This window comes from Xiphias gladius, chromosome 19, assembly GCF_016859285.1.
Source record: "Xiphias gladius isolate SHS-SW01 ecotype Sanya breed wild chromosome 19, ASM1685928v1, whole genome shotgun sequence".
In the NCBI taxonomy this organism is placed as follows: Eukaryota; Metazoa; Chordata; class Actinopteri; order Istiophoriformes; family Xiphiidae; genus Xiphias; species Xiphias gladius.
Window position 1 is genome coordinate 10,299,114 of NC_053418.1, and position 14,902 is coordinate 10,314,015.

At 39.5% G+C, this 14,902-nt stretch overlaps 2 protein-coding genes across 4 annotated transcripts in view; both read left to right on the plus strand.

The window, feature by feature from the left end:
* The first annotated feature begins 1,547 nt into the window (after positions 1-1,547).
* On the plus strand, positions 1,548-6,415 carry pheta1 (PH domain containing endocytic trafficking adaptor 1). Its single transcript, XM_040154573.1, has 3 exons — positions 1,548-1,631; positions 2,204-2,313; positions 3,203-6,415. Exon 3 carries the CDS (start codon positions 3,254-3,256, stop codon positions 4,154-4,156), a length of 903 nt encoding a protein of 300 aa, XP_040010507.1. The 5' UTR covers positions 1,548-1,631; positions 2,204-2,313; positions 3,203-3,253; the 3' UTR covers positions 4,157-6,415.
* Positions 6,416-8,667: 2,252 nt separating this feature from the next.
* The window catches only part of sh2b3 (SH2B adaptor protein 3), a 67,236-nt gene continuing 61,001 nt past the window's right edge, over positions 8,668-14,902 (plus strand). For 2 of the 3 annotated variants that reach the window (XM_040154569.1, XM_040154568.1), the window contains exon 1: positions 8,668-8,938. The gene's annotated coding sequence lies outside the window, so the exon portion shown is untranslated. Of the gene's footprint in view, positions 8,943-14,902 lie in introns of all 3 variants that reach the window. The other variant, XM_040154570.1, reaches the window with a different exon arrangement.

Genomic DNA, 14,902 nt, shown 5'->3' on the forward strand with positions numbered 1-14,902 from the left:
ATTTCACAATATATATAAATAGTTTTAATTAGCTTTTCTTGGACCAGCTACAACATTTAAATTTTGCTTACATGTTAACACATCAGTAATATAATTGTGTTAACATGTAAATGTTTTATGTATTTCACTATGTTTTATGTTCATGTCCGTGTGTTTTCTGTTTCACCTGGCTCAGCAATATAATACTGAAAGGGGCGGTTCTGCTGTAGTATATTTTGCTGCCATATCTTTTGTGCAGTGAGTAAAATTATGAATGAAGGACTTGTAATTGAGTATTTTTACACTGAGGTATTGCCACTTCTCGGGGCTGCAGCTAACAGTTATTGATTAATTTATCAGACGATTTTTTTTTTTTTTTTTTTTTTTTGATTAACTGAGACAAAGAAAAACACCTCTGAGAGGCTGGAACCAGAGAATGACCGATATATCAAAACAGCTGCAGATTAATTTTCTATCAGATGACAAATCAATTCCTTGTTTCACCTCTACAGCTACTACTCAAGTAGAAAAAATCTCACTGTGGTGGTGGATCAAGAAAAACAATGAATGTTAAAGAATAAATGTTGAATAGATGTCAAAAATGTCAGAAGCAGACATTCAACTGAGACAGAATCATTTTCACAGTATGTATAATATTCTATTCAGTTGTTAATAAAATATATTGTAGTTAGTCAGACTAGTCAGCCTAGGCTTCGTCAGATTTAAAGATGTGTAAAACCCACTTTCAAATTTATGAAACCTTTGTTTTATTTATGAAAGCAAAAAAAAAAAAAAGCATTCTCACTTTCTCCGTGCAGACAAAAACAGACCTGGTCTTTCTTAAAAAAAACCCTACCTTTACACTTGTCAAACCTGACGGTAATTAACAAGTAGACCCCAATAACTGTTTAAAACGCCATTTCAGATTTGTGAAACCTCAATTCTTTTTGTGAAAACCACTATACCTAGACTTGTCAAATCTGGACCACACTAACCCAGAGAAGCTAGAGACTAAGTACAACAAAGATTCAAATTTGTGAAACCATTATTCAACTCCTGAAAACACAAAAAAGTGTCAAATCTGAACTAGATTTAACAAAGAGTGTAAAGACTATTTAAGACACAGTTTCAGATTTGTGTGACGGTTATTCTGTTTGTGAAGACACAAAAAAGGGTTATTTCACTGCTTTTTCTCCAACCAGACCACATTGTACCAGGTCTAGATCTAAAACTACCACACTTAGCCTTGTCAAATCTGGGCCACATTAACCCAGAGAAGCTGAAGCCTGCTTAAAAGACCGGTTCAGATTTGTAAGGCCGGAGCATCCATGGTCCATCCGTGCAGGTGTAGCAGGAGCCGGTACTAGCAGCTGCTCACATGCCACAGTTCCAAGGGCAAAAACGGGGTGCGCTTGTTTTACATTATCGCTTATCCGGATGACGGACGTCTCACCAGGACGGCAGGAAGGCTGTGCTGATGATCCCGCCCAGTCAGGCTCGCCGCGTACGACACAACATTCGCCCTCCCTGTCGGTCACGTGACAGAAGAAAAAAAAAAAAAAAAGACAACGAAGAGAGAGAGAGAGAGAGGGAAAACAAACAAACAACGGGGAGAACATCAGCCTGGCAGAAAGAAGCGTCTTGATCTGAAGGTAATAAGTAGTAACACTTAGCTAGTTAGCATAATGTTATCATAATGCGAGGGTTTAACTCACTGCCAGTGTGCCCCCTCCGTTAGCTAGTGAACTCAAAATGCTGACGCTGGATGCACATTTGTATTCACCAAAGTGGCTGAATGCGTTTAGGCTGCTTGGCACAGAGAGACGTGCTTTGAAACAGTGCAGCGTCTCTTCTCTGGTTCTCTCTTGTGTGTGTGTGTGTTCACTGAAACTGCCATAACTGTCGCCGGGGATAAATTCCAACAAAGTGCTGATGTGTCAAAAGCTTGTGACCATGCAGCCACCCGGAGGCTGAATCATTCGTCCAAAACACGATTAGCTCACAGAAGTGGAAAAAAAAAAAAAAAAAAAAAAAAAACAGCTCATCTGTAACATGTCAGCCTCTCGTGTCTGAAACTAGGTGGCCGTCACTTCTACTCGGCCTCGTAAAAAACAGCGAGACTACAATCCTGTCGGTCGTGTCTGGTCGACCCGTGGATGTAACATGTCAGTTTTGGAGTGGGAGTAAGTGTGTAAAAACGCCTTGCAACCTTTGTCTCTCCCAGCCTCCATGTGGGCAGACAGAAAGAGACGGGAGAAGATGGATTCATAAATTGTGAGCTCCAGACGTGATGGGATGACAGGGGTGGATGGCAGCCGGGTATGAGATAAACACGTAAGTAAAAACACACTTTTAAAAAGTGTAGTTTGACAGCATTTCGTACAGGCAGATTGTAAACTGTATTGTCAACGTAAATAGTTTCAACTCAAACACATTAATTATGATCAATAAGGTGATATATGAAGTTACACCAGTGTCCAGCCTTAGTTTAACTTAAATCCCTTTTAACAGATTAAATTGGATTAGTTGTTGTTTACGGGGAGAGAAGGTCTTAGCCCTAGTTTACAGTTGAACATGTGATTACAGAGGTTACAACTTCGCAGTTCTGTTGTATAAGTCAACCTTTCAAGTTGGCCCACATTCTCAGTGGGCCATGTCTGTCCAGTATGTCTTCCATGCTATACTACAGTTTTATTTTGGTAAACATTATGTCCCAGATTATGTCTGCGCACTTGTTCTGTGGCGGGTAAAATGAAAGTACAAGAGCGGTATTCGCACTGTGATGAGTGCTGGCAGGAAGGGCTCAGTGGGGAGGTGACCAGAGGATGTAGGTTGAGGCTGGTTGGCAAGCATCTGCCCCCTCGAACTAATGAACCCTTTATTCTCTTTTTTTTTTTTTTTTGTAGCTGACTCTCTGCTGTGGCCTCCTACAGGAGCAGAGCAAATAGACTATTTATTACTAAACCTAAAAAAACTCACATCCTCATAATTGCTATATTACAATGTCAATAAACTAAAAGTATACATCATTTAGCACTGAGAGCAAAGAGTCTGCAGGTTTTTTTCTTTCAGAAACCACTGATTAGTTCAACTTAAAGCAGAGAGTGCAACTAATTAGAAAGACCTGCTGGTGCAGTGACTTGCTGGAAAGAAAAGCTGCAGACTCATGTTGGATCTTTCAGCCTAATCCATTTAACCTGGGGGGCGACCTCTGTCTTTACAGTGTTCCTTAGGTAAATACAGAATCATCTGAGGAAAAGGAGAAGGGGAGAAGATGAAGCTGAACGAACGCAGTGTCGCGCACTACGCCACCTGTGACTCACCGCCAGACAAGACAGGCTTCCTGTTCAAAAAGGGTGAGCGCAACACGGCTTATCACCGGCGCTGGTTCATCCTGAAGGGTAACATGCTCTTCTACTTTGAGGAGCGTGACAGCCGGGATCCCATCGGTGTCATTGTCCTTGAGGGATGCACTGTGGAGCTGTGCGAGTCAGCTGAGGAGTTTGCCTTCGCCATCAAGTTTGACTGCGCCAAAGCACGGGTGTACAAGATGGCTGCTGAGAGCCAAGCAGCTATGGAGTCATGGGTGAAGGCGTTGTCAAGGGCCAGCTTCGACTACATGAGGCTGGTGGTGAAGGAGCTGGAGAGGCAGCTGGAGGAGATCCAGGAGGCGGCAGGAGGTGGCTGTGTCGGGGCTGGAGTTGCAGGTTTGCAGGGCAGGCCTAAGTACTCCAGGCGAAACCAGGTGGCACGGTCCAGGTCTGGAGCATCCTCTTCGTCATCATCCTCCTCTTCTTTATCATCATCATCATCAAGTGCCCCTCCCATGTCAGTCCCCTTTTCTGCTCAGAAGAGCATCCAGGATGAGGTGCAGCTCATCTCGGGGTGTTCCAAAGAGAACGGAGTTGCATGGAATAAACCACCTGCTGCCATGGCTAACGGTTTTATCGAGGGAGGCTCCTCCTGTGTGGCCTGGGAAGGCTGTGCAGAGTCTGGGAATAGCATTGTGATTGGTTATGGGGCTGATGGGGTGAGGGCTCCACCAGTGCCACCCAGGAGAAGAGGAGCATCACTGGAAAGCCCCGTCTCCCCTGGCACTGGCTGCTTTTCCAAACTCCATGACTGGTACGGCAGAGAGGTGGAGGAACTGAGAGTGCAGTGGCTGCAGAGCCAGTAAACTAATGGAAATGGATCATTTCTTTTTCCGAAGTTACATCATTCCTTCCTGGACATCCAGAAATGTTACGCCCTTTTGAACCCAACAGAAAGGCGAGAAAACTGTGACTTAATTGCAAATAGCAGTCTTATCACAAATCAAAAAAAGACAAAAAAAATGTTGAGATTGATTCCAGATCTTGTCTGGCACAGGAGAATCAATTCTTCTTAAAGAGTAACACTATCCATTGTACAATTCAAGACATTTCAAAATACAAAATATGCTCTTTTCTACAGTTTTGCTCTATGTCATTTGCCAAGGACAGTTAAAAATGTTAAGAATACAGTATTTAAAATACTGTTTTTTCCAACAAGATGCAAAGAGTTTGGCCTTTTGGTAGATAAAGAAATTCCGTTGTATTATTATATTGCCAATGTTCAAGATTTCTTCTTCCCTTCTAGCTTCCAAATGTGCTTGTGTAATTGTTTTGGGGTCAGTTTTCTTTAAAGCTATTTTTCTGTTGTTACACATACAAACTATTGTGCTTAGCATCTGAAAAATACAAAAAAAACACCAACAAATAACCACTACAATCACCACAGTTCAGTCTTTTTCTAGTGGAAGGGAGAAGCCCAGGATGGTTTCTGTTATATACAAATGAGATAACGAAGCCCACTTAAATAACGATCTAAAGACACTGCAGAAAAGCAATCAAAATAGATCAGGTTGCTATAGTGATGCATTATCCAGGGGGCACAGGAAATACTGCAGCTGTATGATTTAAGTCCCCATATGGTGATGGCCACCCTTTCCCCTTTTAGTGATGAAAAAGTGCACAACCGTTTGGAAATAAGTGCTTGAATCAGGAAATTAAGATTATAAAATGAAAGTAAACAAACAGCAGAGAAACAGCTGAACAGTTGGTGATACTTTTAATATCTAATGGCACCAGGACAATTAGCATCTAAATTCATGATCTTGAGTTTCCTGTAATTTTCAAACCACTTTTAACACTAAGATGATTTGAATATACTGACTTGTAGAGAAACGAGGATACTCTCTGGCGCAGGGGGAAACTAGTCCAGATTCTCGTCCCTACTCCCACCAGGGCATATCTCGCCCCAGAGGCCTTGTGGTTGCTAATGTCAGAGCATCCTCTCGACAGTTCCTGGGGACCGTGGTGGGAGCTGGATGTCTCGCTCAGAGCAACAAAAAAACACAGTATTTTTAGCCCTTGTTAGCCAGTGGCCAGATGACGCTGCGTCATAAGAGAGCTTGTCACTTTTTCTTTTGACTCTGTTCATCCTTGAACTTAGAGGACTTAACCCTTGTCTTTATAATTCTCTGATAATTTCATATTTTAAAGTAAAATCATCTTGATTTAATTCAACTGTTGGTTTGTTTGTTACAACTGCAACTGTCGAGGCCTGTACTCTTTGTGAACATCTAACCTCTTCGTTTGTATATGAATATTTACTATTCCGCGTTGAAAATTAACACCAGCAGTCTTCAAAATGGGCATTTTAAAATGATTGCTCATATGGTAATTCTATATCAAATCACATAGCCGTTTACATATTTGTTCTATAGGTGCCTTATGTTATCTTTATAACTCTGTTATTGCACTTGCATTATCATAGGACTACAGTGATGGGAGCGTTTGACTTTCTCTCTTTTTCGACTGTACCCCTGTTATTCTGTTCCTTTCTTGCCAAAGGCTCATCTCGATGCAATCTTTTTTTTGACAATGGCTCAGTTCCTTCGGTCTGCATCAACGCACAGCGCTGTCATTACTGTTATACACTTGGCTTGTGCAGAAACGACAATGTGGGAAGGAGTGGTACAGTGAGGATTGTGTTTTTTAAAACAGCAATATTGATGCGGTATCCCTTTGACACGAATGATCTGAAACTCTGGTTGTCTTAGTGCCAATCTTATTAACTCCATAAGGCGATTACTGTAATCACAGATGACAATTGTCTGTTTTTTAGAATAATATTTAAAGAAAGTTATGAATGTATCAAATTAACCATATAAAATGATAATAGTATCTATCTTTATTCAGGAGTGCCAAATGAGGAATGCAACCCAAATGCACAATAAGCAATTTTGTCAGTTTTTTGTTTTGTGTTTTTCCCATTAATTTTTATGATTCCAGTAACAATTTTCAGTGTTATAGGACACAAAATGAGTATTATACTGAATAATCAATAATATTTAACACAGTGTCCTGATATGGTACCCTGAAAGGATGCTTGTTATATTAGCATTTGCTGCAAACCACTCAATAAAAACTTTGTCAATATGTTGTGGACAGTGCATTTTTCTGTGATCACAATATCTGTCGATCTGAGTATTTTCAGTGAGGCTTAGTTTTATTTATTTATAATAATGTTATTTATAAGAAAGACAGTTTTTAGTTGTTGGTGTGGCTGGGGTTGGCATTACGTGTTCTCTCCTCTTATTCTTTATAGAGACAAGTTCAGTACGGCGGGTCCTCTGAACTCATGCAAGGCCTGGGCTGGCCTTACGAAACCGCATACATTCTTGGCGCTGTTCAGTCTGTCTCTCGCTAGGTGTCGCTGTGCAACAATTTTAGGCAGTAGTCTTAAACCCTTGACTCAACGCAAATCGGTGACTGGTTTCCAACTGGTGGGACAGGTAAATGTAATTAAGCGTATGGTGACAGAAACCAGCACAGTTTTGGGTCTCCAGAAAAGAAAAATACATTTTCTAATGTCAACCCAAATAGACTGTTTTTTTAAGTTTCGTATTCTTATATATACTACATAATATTTCTATTAATACAGACAAATACTAAGTATTGTTACTTGTTATTATGCTTATTATTAAATACTATTCTGGTTTATGCCCTTACATATAATATGCCTTGCTGCCACTAATCACATCACTATGTCACTTAACCTGAGACAGAACTGCACTATTAGTTTATAACATTGGTCGTGGGCACTGTATGTTTATTTCTTGCCTTGTGATTCTGACTTTACTTACTCCTGTAAGCTCCTATTCTACTATTTCCATTCTTATTTTTTTATTTTATACGCTTACAATTTTCTTCTATTTTTTTAAATACTTTTTGACCCAAAGGGCCCCGAAAGCCCCAAGTTTACTATATATATATATTTTTTTCATATTTTACATCTGTTACTTTTTCTCTGTCTATCTGTACTTATTTCTGTCCTTGTGTTGAACCTGAATTTCTTCTCAGGGGATCAGTAAAGGATTATCTCACCTTATATGTAGTGAGCGCTTGGTAAAACCTTTTCTTCACCAAACGGGACGATCAGAAATACAGAAGATACTGTAAATGTGACTGTTTGAGGCGTCCCCTTGGGGTATAGGTCAGCATGGTGTACTGATTTGCACCGGCAGCAGTGTCCTGCCACTTGTTTGTATTGCTATGCTCAGTCAGTTGAAGCAATTGTTGTAACGAGATTTTTAGGCTGTGTGATACGAATAGTGCGGGATGTGAAACCGTAGGAAAAGCTGCTGAAGCACGAACAGACATCCACAGATTACAGTGACCGAGCCAAGCGCACAGTGTCTGAGAGGACCTGTTGACAGAGTCTGAACAGTTGCAGCCTCCACATACCGCACTTGTACACGGGGCAACCGGCTGCAGACGGCGGGGAATCTTCCTGTCTGGCAATTTCAACATAAAAGTGCGTGTTTAAATACTGACCGATTACTCAAAAAAGAGAATGAGAAGTTCCACACAGTGTTACTAGGTTAAATTCACTCGGTGTATTAAGTAGACCTGCAAAATATGAAGCAGCAAAATACAATAATTCTACTACAATACCTATCTTTATGAAGCTCAGAAGGAAAATATTTGGCAGCTATTTTGATAATTGAATAATCGTTTAAGATGTTTTTAAAGCAATTTTTTTTAAAAAGTCAAATATTTCATTCCTACAGTTTCTCAAATGTGAGAATTTGCTACTTTTCTTGGTCTTAACACTATAATAAATTTAAAATGTTGTTGTTCAGACTGTTGCTTGGACAAAACAAGACATTTGATGATCACCTTGTGCGTCATCTTATATGTTTTCTAAGGTTTAATTGGCCAAACAATTAATCGAATAATTGAGAAAACAATTGGCAGATTAATTGATAATGAAAATCGGTGTTAGTTTCAGCCCTAATTTCAATTCTGCCTACATGCTAATGCATCAATAATTATGTGACACTGACAGAGCCTATTTTGTGTGTATGGTGAGTACTTTTACTTTGATGCTTTAACTACGAGTGACTAAAATTTACCTTTTGAATGCAGGACTTTTACTTGCAACACATTACTTTTTTAATTGTTGTGTTGTTTACTTTCGCTTCAGTACGGGACCCGGTGGCTCCGCTTGGCGTGCGTCTCTTATTTTGAAAACACAGATTGGGAAGTGATATTTTAAACTTCCTCCAATTTAACAGAGCTGGACCGCGGCACTTTTTTTTTTTTTTTTTTTTTTCTTTTTTTTGACAGCGGAAATGAGGAGTCGCCACTTTTTCCGCGTTAAGTTAGTGGCTGAAAGTTTTCTTTCCTCCTCTTTTTTTTTTCTTTCTCCTCTCTCTGTTGGCGGAGGAATCGTCGCCTGCACTCACCATGAGAGAGAAAGCGACGGGCTGTTTAGCATGCAGCTTTTCCTCCGATACCCAGAGTCTGTTGCTCCTCGCCGACGTCGTTTCGCGTTAATTTAGATGCCTCTCAACACATTTCCGTTATGCGAAGTCCAACTTGTTGGTTAGTTGTCGTGCTGCGGTGGTTGCTCATCCGAGATAACGGAGAACGTGAGTATGTTGTGAGGACTGAGCTCCTGTCAGCTTTTATTACTTTCCTGTCTCGAAGTGCTTTTAACATCACTAAACTCTCAACCACATGGGAGATAGTCCCAAAATGACGAACCGCCGCAGTAACGTGGACAAAGCCTCCGTCCACATTTTTTCTTCTCTAATAGTCGTCGAACAATGTGCTCGTGTGAAATTTAAAGGGCTTCTGCCTCTCTCCGGCTCGGGGCTGGTGCTGCAGGCGCAGCACTTTTTGGCCGAAAAGTAAAGTTTTCTTTTAAAAAAAAAAAAAAAAAAAATAGAATCCCGTCATACAAACAACAAGGCTGGATTACCAACCGGGCAAACCGGACAGCTGCCCAGTGGCCCCAGACCCTCAGGGGCCCCAAAAGCCACAGGTTTACTCTACTTTATTTCTATCTAATGTGATTCGATTAGTCGCAAATTAGTCAGAAGTATACACCACTGAAGCAGAATCTCGGAAAACCTACTTTAAGACCTTTTGTTATTTAAATTATGTAGAGATCATTTGTGGTAAGGTTGTTTTTTTTTTAAATCAAATTACTATTAGTAATGTACTAAGGTATTATTCCATCATTACCAACAATTATTTTCATTGTCCATACATCCGATGGCTGTTTTCTTTACTAACCAGTTGATTACTCAGTGTATTAAATGTCAGAAAATAGTTTAATATCCCCATTGTTATTCCCTGAAAGCTAAGTTAACATATAGAAATGTCTTTTTTTATTTATTTATTTATTTTTTTTGGTCAGTTCAACAGTCCACAACCCACATATGTTGAGTTTACTATCACAGATAACTATGCAATAGCAAATGTTCACATCTGAGAAGCAGATACCAGTGAATTTTTGGAATTTTTCCTTAGAAAAAGGACTTAAACGATTAAATGATTATCAAAATATTTGCCATTAAGTTTCTGTCAATCGACTAACCCACAGAGCTCTAGAGTACTGGTTGGCATAAAACTGCCATATATAGTGGGGGTCAACAGGGGTCCACCAACAAAAATGTTTTGCCCTGGGGCCCCCCAGAAGGACAATCCAACCATGACCACTGAGCAGAATTTGTCTGTCTCTGAGCTGTTTGCTGTCACACCAGCATGGATAGTTGGCACAGAAGATGTACACAACATGTGCTTTTTGTAACTTAGTAGCCGCTAAAGTGTATGTGAAATTTTTGTGATATTTTCAACATTATTTGGCACAAATCTGTCAGTGGTGGTCAGCATGGTGATGTTGCAGTATGAAACCTATTGTGAGTTATTTTGTAATACATGTGAATAGGCCAAACACAGAGCCAGGCATTAAAAAAAGTAACTTAACTGTCCACCGTCTTCACCATAAATAGCCAAGATATTAATATTTGAGATGTGAATATTACTGTTTGTGGCATATTTTAATTGTGGGTTGCTGGAGCGTGAGCATGTGTGTGTGCACAGGTTGGTGGTCTCCCCTCATAACTGCTGAATGGAGAAAAGGAACAAGTGGGGAGCAGCCCACTTCACAATCCAGTGTTGTGTAGCAGTAAATCAAAACAGTAATTTTGGTGTGTGTGTGTGTGTGTGTGTGTGTTTGTGTTTGTGTGTGTGTGTGTGTGTGGCTGTGTGGCTGTGTGTGTGTTTTGGAGGGGATTTGCTTCTATTCATATCTGCTGTGTGTGTGTGTGTTTGTATAAATACAGGTTAGTGTACAGGAGGTGCCCTCTCTCTGTCTGTTTGCTTAGAGGCTCTGAGGGAACAGGTGTGTAGTTTTGGTGGTTCTCAAAATTTTTTGACTAAAATAGTAGTTGAACAGTTAGCAGGGGTGGAGGATATGGATAAAATCCTTTTATGCAAATACTATACTTAAGTGCAATTTTGAGATACTTTCCTCAATAGTTCCAGTTATGCTGCTTTGTACTCCAGTGCAATTCGGAGTTAAATTGTACTTCACTACTTTGATCTGATAGTATAGTTGCTAGTTTTTTTGCAGATTAAGATTTACATACAGAAGACATGGTCAACAAATAATACATGATGCTATGATGAATATGATGCTTTGCCAACAATGGCATATATTCACTGGAGGATACTGAAAATGCATTCAGAGTGTACATCTTTACCTTCTGCAATAATGTCAGCAACAGGCCGGGGTTGGCATACTTCGTTGGTTCAGTGATTTAGATGTGGCAGTTGTCACACCTTGAGTCATTGAAGCACAAAAGACAGAAAAACATGCCCCTAGGTTGGGGAAGTAACGCCAGCTAAACTGTACTTAATGTTTTCCAGGTTTAACCCCAGACAAAAGGTTGATTATAATTTAAAGGTTCAGTGCAGTACCACGTGCCTAATTTGCCTGTATACTCACAAGTGTTCCTGGTGAATTTCAGAAACGTTTTTTCTTCCCCACAGACTTCCTTGGTTTCTGACAGTTGGATATTTTGGTGCTGTCTTCACTTCTCTTTTGCTCTGTGTGGTATGGACAAGAGAAGCTCTGTTCTGCCTGCATAAATATGTGCTTTGCCCCAATATGCAGCCTAACATAAATACAGTAAAAACCTAAAAAATACAATGACTACTATTGACAGAAATAATTTATTTATCCAAAATTTTATGACCATCTGAATGCCTAGGCTTAAACAGTAATTCTGCTTTACATTTTCAGCACCATAAAAATCTTGGACTCTCCCTAGAGGTGGGGCTTACAGTTGTTCAGCATAATTATGATGCGTTTTGTTTTTTTGTTTTTTTTCCAGCATGACATGATTACTTGGTTCGGGATGTTATCCCCCACATCACAGTATTGTCTTGGTAGCTCATTTTTCCTTGAAAGAAAAGACTACAGCTTCTTGGAAGTTGCACACTACAGTACTAATTCTTCCATTTTTGAAGCATTGTGCACATTTGATGTACATGTACATGTTTTCTTGCAAACATGGAAATCAGCCATGGATCAGACAGTGTCATGGCTCCATGTCTTTAACTGAGATGTTATCGGTCGCCAGCTCTTCCTCTTCCCTCAGGGGTTATAAGAAATCCACTGATGAAACCACGAGAGAGGTCTGACCCACAGTGGCCCTCTGGGGGGAGGGAAAAGGAGGCAAAAGGAGAAAGAGAGGAAAAGAGGAGGAAGAGGGGAGCCATGGGAGATAACTTGGCAGGCAGACAGGAGTGGGAATCTGCAGGGGAATGATGGAGAGAGAGAGACGGAAGAGACAAATTAGGGCAGAAAATGGAAGAAAAAGAAAGCTTGTTTTTGGTGACAATAGGGACCTTCTACAACGTAGCACACATGCTATTGAGCCATTGGTGTGTGTATGTGCTATGTGACTCACACGGCACTTGGCCACCCAAAGAGCTAAACCTAAAATCTCAGACTTAACTGTGGATTCAAAAACACATACACAAGGCATACAAAAGGTCTTGCGTGTGTGTGTCTGCACGCCTTTCTGATTTGTGAAGTGTTTGGTGGAGGGCACATGCGTACCTGTGTTGTTTTTTTTTCATAGCAGCAATAATTAGAGACTGTGCGCATATTTGCATGTGTTTACCCCAATGCGCCCCTGATCTTGTGGGAAGAATGTTGATTACAGGCCCAATTTAGCTGCAGCGGTATGAGGATGTCGCTTAAAACGTGTGTGTGCTTGTAGGTTCTGTAGTTGCAAAACCTTAATGGGTGTGTGTGTGTGTGTGTGTGTGTGTGTGTGTGTGTGTGTGTGTGTGTGTGTGTGTGTGTGTGTGTGTGTGTGTGTGTACACAGTGCAGATGTAAGATGGAGTCAAGAATTCTCACAAGTTGTCCAATCAGACTTTAGAAAAGAAACACACCCTGAATGTTTGCTCTCTAGTCATGAGAAGTGTCTCCAGGTTTCATGAGTGCATACATATAGAGCTGCAATGATTAGTTAGTGAAATTACATCGTCATCTATCACGATAATGGATTCAACGTTTCACTCATTTTTCAAGCAAAAAAAGCCCAATGTTCTTTGGCTTTAGCTTCTCCTATGTGAGGATTTGTTGCTTCTCTTTGTCAAACGTGACAGTAAATCAAAAAGCTTTAGTTTTTGTCCCGTTGGTCGGACAAAACAAGAAAACGGAAGACAGCATTGTGTACTCAATAGTTAATCAGTTAACTGAAAAAAAAGAATCATTCAATTAATCGATAATGAAAATAATTGTTAGATGCAGCCCTAAATATATACACATGACATAGCATTTTGTGTGTTTGTTTCTCTGTGTGTTCAGCAGAAACAGAAGTCCTGTCTAAGTTGAAGTGAAAGTAGGAACACATTCTCACAAAAAACAAAACATTTGCATCATGTCACCTAAGTTTATTCCCTGCAAAAGCACAGAGTTTGCTATCACTGCAGAAAAAAAGCCCCTAAAGAGGATTCTTGGGTGATGTTGATGTTGGGTGTGTTTAGAAAGTTGTATTTTGTAAGTGCTAACACTGAAACTCAGTCGGCTCCTCATGAGTCCCAGTGTGGAAAAGTTTATAACTCCTGAATTAGCTTTCCAGGAAGTCAGATGCCTGTAGATGATTCACAGCCGATCAGTTACTGTAGGAGTCAATTATCACTTAACGCCCCCACACACAGTTCTACACAAACACACACACACATACACACAAACACACACGTCCAACATAATATACAGTATCGCACGTCTTTAATACTATCAGGCGTCCTACAATTCACAATGAATCAGAAACACATCACGAGTAGGCATGACTCATTCATAAAGTGCCTGTGGAGTTCAGACAGAGATGTCTGTCATACTCTCCCAGGCTGGAACATATGAGTCTCGAACACTTGAATTGGCTGAATTGTGTTGATTTGACTCGACCAAGTTGTGAATGATGGATTGTTGTTTTCAGCTTTTCAGAAACTAAGCCTGTGTTGAAGGGTTCTTGTAGTCAGTCGAGTTCATCTTTTGGTGGCTTTGAAGAAGTTTATGAGAAACATACTTAAACTGTTTAGTTATTTAGTGCATGCATATTTAATGTCGTGTAACATGCAATGTCAGCCAGTGTTTATTTTGCCAGGGCTCAAAGTGTGTGTGCAGGAAAAGGTTTCTGTGCATGCATTCAGATTTTTTTTTTTTTTTTTTCCTTTTAATAACAGTGTGCACAGTACATTGGACAATAAACTTGCATTGTAGACCCTTGAATGATCAAACAAGATTCAGATTTGTGTAACTGCATAGTAGAAGTACTAGCAGATGCACTGATTTGTTTTAGAAATCGGAATAAAAATCAGCACATGCTTTTTAACTTTAGCTAAAATAAGAATTGTATATTACGACTCAAATTCATCTTTTTTACACTAATGATTATATTGAAAGGCAAGAAACAAAAACGTTGGATTTTTGTGAATACAACTGAAACAATAAGTCAATTTGAAAGAAAAAAAATATATAGTACATTCTCTGCTTCCAACTTTCTGCAATGTGAGGATTTGCTTGCTTTTCTCTTTATATCATTGCAAATGCAATATATTCGGGGCAGTCAAACAAAACAAGACATCTGAAGATATCTCTGGAAAATTGTGATGGATAGTTTTCACTATTTTTTGAGATTTTTTAAACCAAAGGATTAATCAGTGAATCAAGGAAGTAATCCACAGACTAATTTATCAGGAATATAATCATTAGTTGCAGCTCTAATTGAGCAGTAGGGCTGTCTGTAAACTATGAATTGAAATTTATATTCACAAGGATTGGGCAACACCTCTGTTATCATTATTGTTATCATTGATTTTGGTTCACATTCTCATTGCTGAATGCATGATAAATTTATAAATAAAATTATATAATTATTGTGTATTTATTTTATTATATATAATATTATAAATGTTTTAGATCCTGAAAAATTCTTAATTTTAATTTAAGAGAAATTTTTTTCTAAGATTTTAGATTTTGTACTAGTAAAAAACTAATAATAAACCATTTTCCAAATGAGATAAACA